The following is a 12,165-nucleotide window of genomic DNA, read 5'->3' on the forward strand; positions in this document are numbered from 1 at the left end:
AATCTGTAGCGAGCTTGTTTTGGTATTATTGGAGATGTATTTAACATGTTACCTTATGTGACAGCGCTTGTTCGTATAGTTTCTACGAAATTATAAACAAATAAATGATGATAATGATTTAGTTAATTAATAAATCCCCGAATAAGTGTGGACTAGGCCATAGTTTACAAGCAGCATTCTGAAGGCTGCGAGTTGCTATGGAGATATGAAGAGACAAGTTTGCAGCTGACCCTGAGACAAGAAGTGATCAATAAGAGGAGAGAACAAAAACCCCAGTCTGTGATTAGTCTATTGACTTGTCTGCTGGCCAGTGAAATGAGCTGCATATTTGCTATGACAGCTGATGTAACATTTGTCTAATATTTCAATCAGCAACATCAAACATGTCCAAGCTTTAAAATCTACTTAATTTAGGCATTAAAATAACTCTTCAACTTAAGGTGTTTTTTTTTAAGTTGTTTAGTTTAAGAACTGTTTATATATCTTAGTAACATTTTAAAATGATTTCAAATTAATATGTAAGTTAAAGCCCCATATACAGCATAAATTATGATTACTTTTTTAATAAGAGGCTTTTCAGATAAGGGTGTATTTTTTTATTCTATCATTTAATAGATGGATAAATTAAGGGATGTCTAGCTACCATATCAAATACCTTAATTTCAGTGTAAATTAAGGATTAATTAATTCTATTTTAATTGATTTTTGTTTATTTATAATATTACATGAATTTTAGGCTCATTACATCCTTTTTGGATTTGTAATTTGTGTTGTTTTTGGTTAAATTCAATTCAGTTTCACTCTCCTAAAATCAGTACAATTCATTCACCCAACTGGAACACTTCATTAAATCAGACTGATCTGCCTTTCACTACCAGAACCAGAATTTAACAGAGCGTCCTAAACAAACAACATTTAGGATGTCTGTGCTACAAGACTGCAAACCTGCCTCTTGCCTTCGGATATCATTTTGTTTTCATGGTTACAGTTTCCCTTCTGCAGATCAACATCCTTTCCAGAAGCACTTTGTGGACCCTTAGTCAGTAACTGGGAGGTTACCATCTGTTCATGTTAACAAAGATTTTAACCAGAAAATAAAATGGTGAGCATTATTTTTTTTAGAGAAGAAAGGAAAGAAAAAATGTTTTCCCAACTGTGTCTTTTCTTAAAATTCTGTGTCATGTGTCATTTTATTGAATTTGATACAACACAAAGATACAGTGTCCTCCTGTGACATTGCTGGAGGGCAAATTTAAACTCTTGTGAAACCAAAAAAAGTTGCAATATTGGAATCAGTAATGATATGAGATACATTATAATTTAGCTTTGTCTTTTTTGGTGGGGGTGAAGTGCCTCTTTAACATGCACAGATGGGTTGCAGAACCCATTTGGCTGCCGACTTAGAATCAGCAGATTGAAGTTACCGGAAAAGATGCTGCTAACTGATCTGCAGGACACAAATAGAAACAATAGCGACAAAATGATCTCTAAAGGCTAGGAGTTACATTTTAATCCTGCAGCAGACACACTGCAAACGATGGCAACAACTGATAGTGTTATTTGTTTAATCAGAAAGAGTCAGTATACAGCACATGTCAAATCTTTGGTGCTGCTGAAGGTTTCTATGAAAAACTGCTTTAAACTCAAACATTTTGTATAAAGATTCAACTCAGTACAAAACTAAAGTAAACACCAGTCCAAACAAAGGAGGACTAATGACTAATGAGATTATTTACTGCCTCAGAAGTTACATTTTCATCGCCTTTTCCCTTTTTCCCCCTTTCAAGTAGAATTTGTCACACACTTAGTTGATATGATGACTATTTCCACATTTAGCTCTGTTTGACTTGGCTTCTGGATGTTGTCTTGGAAACTAATGAAAGGCTGTCTGCCCACAGGAACCATGGTAGTGCAAGTGGCAGCCACAGATGCAGATGACCCAACATATGGGAACAGCGCCAGGGTGGTCTACAGCATCATCCATGGACAGCCGTATTTCTCAGTGGAGCCCAAGACAGGTTTGTGCAACGTTTTTCAGTCCAACGTGCTTGTGATTTGTCATTTAAAGGCCCTAAAAACACTGTCTCAGTCAGATTTTTTACAAAGAGTGATGGGTGACTACATGAGCACACGATTTTTCTGCCAAAGCTAGAACAGTTTTGTTTATTCCACATGAAAGATTTCCGTTTGTTTTTTTTTGTTTTTTTTTTGTTGTTGGTGCTGCTCTGATTGGAGGCAGGGCTCAGTGGGAAAAGGTGATGTCTTGTACTTCCATGCACCAATCAGAGAACAAGACTTGAATCCATGTGTTGAAGATTGTGTAAGACAAGACCCCCTTTAAGATTTAAAATCAAGTTTTTTTGGGCTTTGTAATGTAAAGCACATTAAGTTTACCTGTAATGACAGAAGAAGATTGCCTTGTCAGTAACATAGCAAGATCCATTTAGACATATACCGTGTGTTTGCTTATATTGCTAAGATTAGCCACAATAATCTACTGGTCATACCACAACAAGTAAGGCTGTAGCTGCAAAACAAGTGTGTGTATGGAAGTGAGCAAAAGTATGCTCTATTGCTTATCATTTCAGATTTTCTAAGAAGAAAACTTTTATTTTCAATAGTGTCACTTTATGCATTGCTCATACTAGAGAATACACTCTATTGCCTTCATGCCGACAAAGACATTTGACACCTAAATTTTTCAATCATCAAATTAAAGGACTCAATTTCATACAATGCAGCTGACAACCAAATACTGCACATTTCATTACTTAGTGTAATAAAAAATAACAGCAATTAAATTAGAAATCAGTTTAAAAAGGACCTTAGAGAAGTGCTAAAATAAGCTGCATGATAAGATTTGAGGATGTTTGTTGACTTGTAGGCCGTTTTATCCTGAGAAGTGCAGTGGCAGTCCTCGCTACATCTTCATAGCTGGCTCATTAGCCACTGCCCTGCTAAGGCTCGGCTACTTCATGCAAAGCGCTCTCGCCAGAAAACAGAAAAATATGGGCCATCCCATAATATCAGGCTTCATCCTCTGCTTCAAGAGCAACACATACACACATGCTGGGATTTTATGAATGTAGTTCTAATTCATGAACTGGTGAAAGCCACTGCAATGCAGGGATTTATGTTGTTTATTTTTCACACTCAAGCAGACATAGAAATAAGAGGGAGGCTGGTGGGAAAAACTCCACGGTGACCCGTAAGGTTCACTGTAAACATTCAGTAAGCCTAACCACCGGAAGAAAATGGAGCAGTCAAGAAAAATGAATGTATATAACAAGAAAGGAAATGGCTCCGTAGTGTTTTGGTGTTATGGATGTGGTGTCTGAAGAGAAAAAGATGTTGTGAGCATCAGAATTTCAGTACATTTGGCTGTGAAACCTGCACAGTATCACAAAATTTCTATGTTGTTTTTCACTTTCTAGAGACCTTCGACTAATGAAGCCTCTCGCTGCAGCTTTCATTAGGGATCATTTCCATGTTTCCATGTTTTGGGGGCTAGCATTTACATGTTTTATACACTCCAAATGAAAAAGTTCCTCATGGATACTTTAAGCTCTGACAGGTCCACTGGGACCTCTCTGAGGCTGTACATCTTTGAATTTAAGGGAAATATTCCTCTTGGTTCCTTTTATAAGCTAAAACATTTGTGGGCCAATTAATGTGATCACCTTCCTGAAGATGAGTTTGGTTTGAAACTGTGAATTTTTACCTCAGTGTTTTTCCTCTTTTCATTTTTAAGCCATCATTAAGCAAAAAATAGTTGGTAATAATTTGACTGAATTAGAAGATTGACTCATCACTTTACAGTAGTGGGTCTTTTATGGGTCTAAAAGTTTTTCCACCAAAAGTTACAGGAACTTTTACTTTCAAACTACTGATGTCCAGGAACCTTCACAGAGGTAAAAGCCTGGACTTTGTTACTGGTCCATCAGTTTTAAAATCAATTTGGCTGCTCCATCCTAATTATTCTTTGTCAAAAACTGTAAGTAAAACAATGTATTTGCAGAACTACAAGCTCCATCCCTAAAGTTCCTGAATATCCAGAAAGTACTACCCCCAGTGCAGGGACGTTTTTGAGTGTGAAACTATCTCCCCAGAATTTAGTTTAGACCCTGGTTCTTCAGTGAAAAACGCAGGTAGAGGAATTGAATTCCTCAGAAGGTTCATATTCCTGCGGTGAAAATGGTTTCAAAAGAGTTGCCTGTTGATTCTGGAAGTTGAGCAGTGTGGCAGTTAATTGGTGGTTTGATTCCTGGCTCTCCCTGCCCACATGTCAACGTGTCCTTGAGCAAGACAATGAACCTTTAATTGCTCCCGACATGAAGGAAAAAGTCAGTTTTCATAAAGGTGTCTGCCCAGTGATTTTTAGGTTTAAGTGCAGAAAGTTGCTTAGTATAGCTTTAAGCGTTAAACTTAAAGCACACAGATAAATCCCACATCGGTACTCTCTCTGTAGGACAATGGCTGGTTTATTAACCTGTCACACAAGCACACACACACACACACACACACACACACACACCTAAATGTGCACTCAGATACAGCCCTTGGGCCCCTGCCAGCGCCTTGGCTGTCTGCTGCCCATCTCTGCCTGACCATGACCGATTATACTTGGCTCTCTGTCCGTCCACGCAGAAGGTGATTGGATCTCATGGTTATGAGATGCAATATTGGTGTCTGAATTGAATAGCATGGATGGCCGTCAGAGAGGTGTGACTCTATGTGGGACTTGACGCAGGGAAGCATGACGACATGCTCTCTTGTTTGACAGGGTTAACGTTAATACAACCTAGTGTAAAGAGTTCTTATAAAACAGTAACTGTGTGTCAAGGGGGAAATGCTGTAGGGTTTTATAGCAGCATTGATGCTGTCTCAAAGTCTCTGTTGGTTTCCTGATGAATTTCCTGGAGATTTTTTCTCTTACATTGCTCCTTGAAAAAGTATGACACACAACTGTAATTGAGAGAAATATTAGAACGTGTTCACTCAGTTACCTTTGTCTTCATTTTCATTTAGTTACCTTTCAAGAAGAACTACCTTGGGGAAATAAAAATTTATGCTACTGAAAATGCTCTGCTGGTTTCCTGTAAAAAAACAAGATCCTGTTGTGTCATCAACTTTTAACACTGCCGCACCTTTTACAAACTTGCCACTAACAAACTACATTTGTTGATCCACTGTTAGATATTATATCCTAATTTATTACTTTTTATTTTAGAAGAAATTAAGAGTTTGGTCATGAAGACCTTGAAATTACAGGGCTTCATTTATCATGTAGTGTCCAGCAGAAATTTCTAGAACTGGCACAGGACTGATGAAAATTTGACCACTTGCCTCTGGGCATTCAATGATCTTTAACAAAGTTTGCCAGAACACTTGAACCCATCGATGAGTCTCAAGTGAGACTTCATGACACCAATACCAATTAGAACGAGAGCAGACATTTACTTAAGTGATGTTCAAACAGCATGTCTGCCCCATAAAGACCCCATTACTCTCATATCATGTTTTTCTTGGACCCATTCAGCTTGATGACAAGAGCTCATGCTTTCACAGCCTGAGTTAGTGGTGTGTTTTTCATTAAGCTAAGTGGATTCTTTGAATCCTAAAGTTTATATTTCAAAAGCCTTAATGGGTTATAATTGCTTAATGTAAGTGGCCTGTGCTCTCTTACAGTCGATTGTGATGCTAACCAGAGTTCATTTCTGCTACATACGTACTGAGAGGCAGGGAGGATGAGACACGATACAGAAATGTCATCAAATAATGCCAGTCTGTCTACATCCTGTCTTTTGTATTGAGCTGTCAGTGGGCTTAAAGCGTTTGTCGTGGAATCTTGAGATCATAAAGCGTGGCAGTAACTTACATGTAGATGTAGACATTTGTTTTCATCTTGACACTGTTTTACTGATTCTGATTTTGTATCACAAAGAATTTAGTAAGGATATCTGTGCTGAAATATGTCAGTTGTGACAACACACAGCGTGCTTGAATATTTAACTCTAAACTATATGCAAGTCTTTTGTTTCACATTTCTTCCTTTGTGTAATTTATTTGCCAGATGATTGTATGTAAATTTTACAGGAAGAAATTACAGTTATCCTTTTACAAATGAGAAATGTAATTCATAACCACTACACCATTGTGCAATTAAATTTACTTAGTGGTTTTAATGCTGCAGCCTCACATGGTCTGGTATGACTAGTAGCTTACAATGTTAGCAATGTAACAATGTTAGCTAATGCTAGCATATAGCATTTACAAATGTCAAATCCTATGAACAAGAAATTTGCATTTTTTGATAAGGCTTCACAAAAAGTAGTTGCTGCAGCGCTAAAGCCCCAAAAGAGTGAATTGAGTTTTATAACAAATTAATTTAACGTTAACTTTTTTCTTTTTTCACTTTAAATGGCATATATTCTACAAGTGTTAAATATTGTGTCCACCTTCAGTGTTGGCTGTGAGAGGAACCACATTGTTTGTGTTAACTGTTAGTTTTTAACATATTGTCAATACCATGTGTCTTACAGAATACACTCAGGGGGTGAGACACTAGCTTTTAGACAGTGGCCTAGGATTGAGTGTTGCAGGATGAGCGTTGTTCTTCTGTCTTTGCAAGTTACTAATTAGTCCCATTTGCAGCACACGCTTGGGCCATAGCAGAGGGTGACTTTGACAAAGTGCCTGGGCTGAAATACACTCTAAGCTCCACACTGCAATACTGCACTAGCGATTAAGTGGCAGAGGGCTAATGGTCAGAGGGGGGAGGAGGATGCATCTGACCCAGTGTTAGGTGGGTAGCATCCTGGCTCTCTTTCGTCTAACAAGTCTCTTTACTCTGGTTCTTAATCCCAAATTGAATCTACAAGGTGCCCTTGGGAAAAGTACTTAATCCGGAATAGCTCCAATAACTTCCAAGCAATGCATAATGTCGACAAATTACATAAGTTGCAACACCTAAAGGTGTTCCGTTAAGACAGCATTTTGTAATATATACTGATTGATAGCTTGTAGTTTAGTTTGAAGGTGAAGCTGAAATGGTAATGCTGTTAAGGACTGCATTCTAATTGATGGCAGGCTCAAGGAGGTTTGAACAGCTGCCTTCAGCTCCATACACCTTGGCGATATGGCAAGTCCTTTACAGACAATTATCCACGCACATTAACACTGCTAAGCATGCATGCATGCTCGCAAACCTCAATGGGTGGAATAACAAAAGAAGAATTTAGTTAGTAGGAAATGCCAGGTGCCTGAATGAGAGGATTAATTACATTCTGAAGGGGGTATTTAAGATGTAACATGCCTTGCCTCTCAAAGCAACACGAGTATGACATCTGAATATGACAGGGACTCAGGTGATAGAAGGCTAGACGGACTGAGCTTTGTCTCAGCCTGAGAATCTAATTAAAATGAAAACCTTCAAATAAAGGAAAATGCCAGGTCCAGTTCTCGTGTGCTCTGTAGCTGCTCTGGCTCATCGCATGTGAAATTTCAACACTGAGGTCAAGAGGAGACGGGCTTGATGTGATCAGCATGTGATTAAGATATTAGCATGGCCTTTTAAAAATCTTGTGTGTCTTCTTTAGCTCGATCCTTAAAGCTGTGTGTCGTTGTGGCTCTGTGCGAGATTCTTGTTGTGGCGGCTGCACTAAATTGAGAACATTACAGCTGAAGGCGGGATATAAATCTGTCTGCCTCCTGCTGTTCAGGCAGGTAATATAGAGAGGGAGGTGCAATTTTTTAATTCTAATCACAAACACCACACACACTCAGATGTGTGTGTTGATGAGAACACTCTTCCTTTCAACTTAACATCACAAATATCATGTTCTATCACATTCTGGACTTTCTATAACACTTTGTGCTGTCGCATCATGGGGTCCTCTCTCACTCCGTGAGTCCCTGGGTAGATATAGTGACCCGTGATTAGAGCATGATCCTTGAATGTCACTCAGTAATAAACTACCTGGGCTAGAGGTTTTATTCCCTGTTTGTATGACCTGTTTTTGTGTTATGGGATCTGCTCCTTGTAAGTGGACCGCCTGAGGGTTCAGCAAATCACATACGGCACCCTTCATGTTTAAGTGTTCATCACCTTCATCAGTACCTCTCATAGCTGCACGCAGAGCCAGAGGGTTCCTCCAAAGTCTGCACTTTTATTTCGTCTTTCCAAGACAAATGTCAAGTATCTGGGCTTTAGCAGGGAGCATGGCCCACCCGTCTGCCGCCAGTGGTGTGGAGACAGCTAGATAAATGCATGGCTACAATGCGTCTGGCTTGCACCGGAGGCAAGGAGTCACGGCGCAATGCGAGGCCGTGCCGCAATAGCGACAGAAGGATTTTAATCATCGCCTCTCCCCAGGAATGACACCAGCACCGCACGGGGTAACAGAGATAGAGAGCGAGGGGGCTGGCACCCAGCAGACAAACAACAGCCTTGCAACATCGCCATGTGGATTAGCAGTGTCGCTCGGTGAGAAGTGTGTGCTTCTGGCCAGGCGGGAGGAGAAGCATGTCGCTGTTTTTTTTTTTTTTTTTTTTTTTTTTTTTTTGTATGTGTCTGCGTGCTGGAATCAGGATTCATGGCATCATTAACCACAGCCAATATCTCTCAGGCTCCAACACACCAAGCTGATATTAAATAAGTATATCAATTGTGTGTGAAGCCTATCTATGGTTTAGTGAGAGCATTCATTTGTCTCACTGCTGGCTGCACAAACTTAACATCTTTTTATTTCACCTTTTAGGAGCCATCCGTTGCAGCTGTTATTATAATCCAACCATTATCCAGCTTCCTCCTCAGCTTTACTCCTCCCGAATGTTTAAAGATGCCTCTTTCAAGTCTAGACATCCACACTCTGTCCCTGTGGTAGTGTTTTATGGAGTAGAGAACAGAAAAGTTTTGTTCTGTTTGTGTCTAGCTAGTATTAAGGGAGCCTTGCTGGATTGAAGGCTTGAAGTGAACCTTTCTGATGCAAGTCAGTAAACAGGGTTCACAGGTGTCACTGCAGCAGGCAGCAGAGCAGTGGTGGTGCTCTTTAATTGGCTACGAGGTTACACTGTGGAAGAAGCAACACAGAAGTGATGAATGGATGGTTGGAGGAAGGATGTGAGGGATAAATGGAGCAGATGGGTGAATATCCACAACACAGAGATAGATGCCTAAATTCTCAGCATAAAAGCATTAAGCTTAAAAAAGATGACATGTTTTGACTTTGTCGTTGAGGCCTAACCATAGGAGAGAAAGGAAACTGTGTTTTCCTTCTGTGCTCTATGAGAACGTCCCTCCATTCATTATTTGATGCAGGAATGAAATGGCATGTTTTGTGGAGCAACAGCAAAAAGATTATTGCTTTATTGACCACAGTCATCCCACTATAAGCCCACTGGCAGGGACTTGGGAGAAAAGAAGTGGACAGCTCACTATAATTTAGCTAACTGAGCCATTTAGTTAGAGCAGCCAGTAACAGTTTTCAGCTAGAGGGGCTGTAATGACATTAATAAAGGATGGCAGTGAGAGAAAATTAAACACCTAATGGAACTGTTTATTTTCAAGTACAGCTGCGATTGACGGTCAAAAAGCATCTTCATTTTTTTTAAGTCTTTTGACCCACTTTTCTTGATTTGCTTGTCCTCCCTTCCTTTGTTCCTTGGTTGAGTTTAATAGTGAATTCTACATGTGTGTGTTAGAGAGAGAGAGAGAGAACGTATGTGTGCCTCTATTCTTATGAGAACCAGACTTAAAAATCTCACTCAGGTTAAAGGAAGAATGGGGCTGAGGTGAGGCATGCAGTGATGAGGGTTGTGGTTTTGGGGTTAGGGAGGAGAGGTTTGTGTGTACAGATAGCATTTTATATTAAGTATTGAGCATATAAATCACACCTGTCCTTCTTAGAGTCATAGTCAAAACAGAACACACAGTCCTCATACTAATACTGCTGGAATTTTTTGGATCTTAATTATGGTTGTGATTGTGATGTCTTCCTGTCAATTAGAGGTAAACATACATTTATCCATTTAGAATTAATGAAAGAAGAAGCCTCCTCTAATTTGGATTTTTTCTTCAGTATTAAAACTAATACTTTTTATAAAAGTGATTTTTGTCTTGCCACTTGGGGGCGCTGTAACAAGCTGTAACACAATGTTGACATATTATCATCTCATGAAATACTACAAATTCAAAAGCAACAGTTACAGAGCCACATGAGCATCATTTGGAGTTGTCTTCCTGGCACCCTGATGAATATAAATGCAATATTCACCCTCCTTTTTTCTCTGCTTTTAGTCTCCACCAGTTCTGGCTGTCTATTGGTAAAATGCTCCACTGTGTTCATCAGCTAGTTGTTAAACTGTCTTTCTGCTGTTTAGAGGCGAGCACTGCACAGCAGGTTGATGATTGTCTGTAATTTGCCATGACAATGCACACTTTCTGTAGAGTCATTTAGCCCTTTGTCCACATAAAATATTGCTTAATGCAGCTTTGAGTAAAAAAAATAGGTATAAATCTATTCTTTGGATTTGTCAGTGATGGCTGAAAACAATTGTGGTAATGCCATGTCTAAAAACAACACAGTTGTTGTCAAGATCACAGCTGATTGAGAATTCTGCAGTACATGTAATGAGCAAATAAAGACAGTGTTTTCTTTTTCTTCCTGGTGAGTGTGGACCTCAATTACATGTCAAATTTCTGTGTAATTTAAAGGATTATGAGAAATTCTTCAGGTGCAAGTTCTAAGCAAGAGCCCCCTTTTGATCTGCTTCATCAGGCTGTGAGTGCGATAAAGCAACTAAAAATGATTCATTTATTCAGGAACTGTGTGCTTTGGCTTTGTGAGGTTCTTAATGAGTAATCTTCCATGTTCTGTAGGAATCTTTAATAAGTGCCATTTAATGAATGAAACACATTGTGTGGTAAGTCATTAACTTTGAAAGCAACAGTGATTGCTTTTGAAGGATTAAGACATTTTTCTTTGCATTTAAATGCATGGCGTTAATTTTTCTGGAATTATCATCTTTGTAGTCAAGAGATAAAGTTGAGATTAGAAAAAATGGCATTAATGAAAGAGATTTCTCTACAAGCTTTTTAGTATTTTGTGCATTTGTACAACAACTTGGCTTTACACTTGCTGTTATATGCAGCAGCTCAGGTGCAAACAGACAACTACAGACAAATGCCAGTCATTTGATGCCAGTGTTGTCACATCTCTGATTCTTTTCTGATACAGATCAATCATGACAGGGGGACAGACAGATAATGCCTCCCCTGGCAGCTAAAATGTCCCCTTGCATGTGTTCTTTTTTCTGACAGCGTCTTAACATTAACCTCATCATATGTCAGACTGCTAAACTGTTTGGAATGACAGCACATTTGAGGGCACAGAAAAGTCACAATTCATTGCTGTTGTGTAAACAAGCTACGAGCCATTATGGACACTCCACATTAACCTCAAGTCACGTTTTCTTGTAATTGCTACTTGAAGGATTGTTGTGAACAGGTTTTTCCTACTTGAATCCATATTTTTAGGCCATCCATTTTGACATGAATAGAGCTTCTGGTACTTGAGTGGTCTACTGGCCAGCTGGTAGTTTTAATAATTTCAGGGCATGACATATAATTTTGCTGATGTCTTTTAGTCATTTTTTGTTTGATACTGACAATTTTTGTATGCTTTATACACAAACAAAGAGAGCTAGAGGCATTTAAAGCTCTGTGGGGAAGTACAGTTCTGACGACAATCAGTCTTTTTGAAGGAAGAAAGACTGCAGATGAAAACAGAAACATAACCTATTTATGCAACATATTCTTGTCACCTAGTGATTCTCAACTATGGGTGGTTGTACCCCAGGAGGTACTTAAAGCAGCTGACAGTGGATATGTGGAAGGAGTAGTTTGGAAAAACAGAAATTGCTATTTGATTAAAAACAAAAATAAAAAGTCAAGGTATTGAGTCAGCTGTGAGCCATGTGAAAACTGGTTAGCAGGCAGAGATGTCTAAATAGTTTCTAAACAGTCCAAATAGTTAGGAAAAAGTAATGGATTTAAATGGTTGAAACAGTTTTACTAATGGATAAATCGTTGAAAAATATCTAAATGGATAAATGAACTAAGTACTCGAAATATGGATAAATGGTTGAAAGATGTTAAAAACGAAC

General features: G+C 38.9%; 1 protein-coding gene across 1 annotated transcript in view; it reads left to right on the forward strand.

Annotated features, from left to right (window-relative positions):
- The window catches only part of LOC108900029 (cadherin-7), an 89,101-nt gene that overhangs the window by 44,983 nt on the left and 31,953 nt on the right, over positions 1-12,165 (forward strand). Inside the window, 1 exon segment of the mRNA XM_051066851.1 lies at positions 1,899-2,018. Within this exon segment, the coding sequence (XP_050922808.1) occupies positions 1,899-2,018 (120 nt within the window).

This window comes from Lates calcarifer, linkage group LG24 (assembly GCF_001640805.2).
Source record: "Lates calcarifer isolate ASB-BC8 linkage group LG24, TLL_Latcal_v3, whole genome shotgun sequence".
In the NCBI taxonomy this organism is placed as follows: domain Eukaryota; kingdom Metazoa; phylum Chordata; class Actinopteri; family Centropomidae; genus Lates; species Lates calcarifer.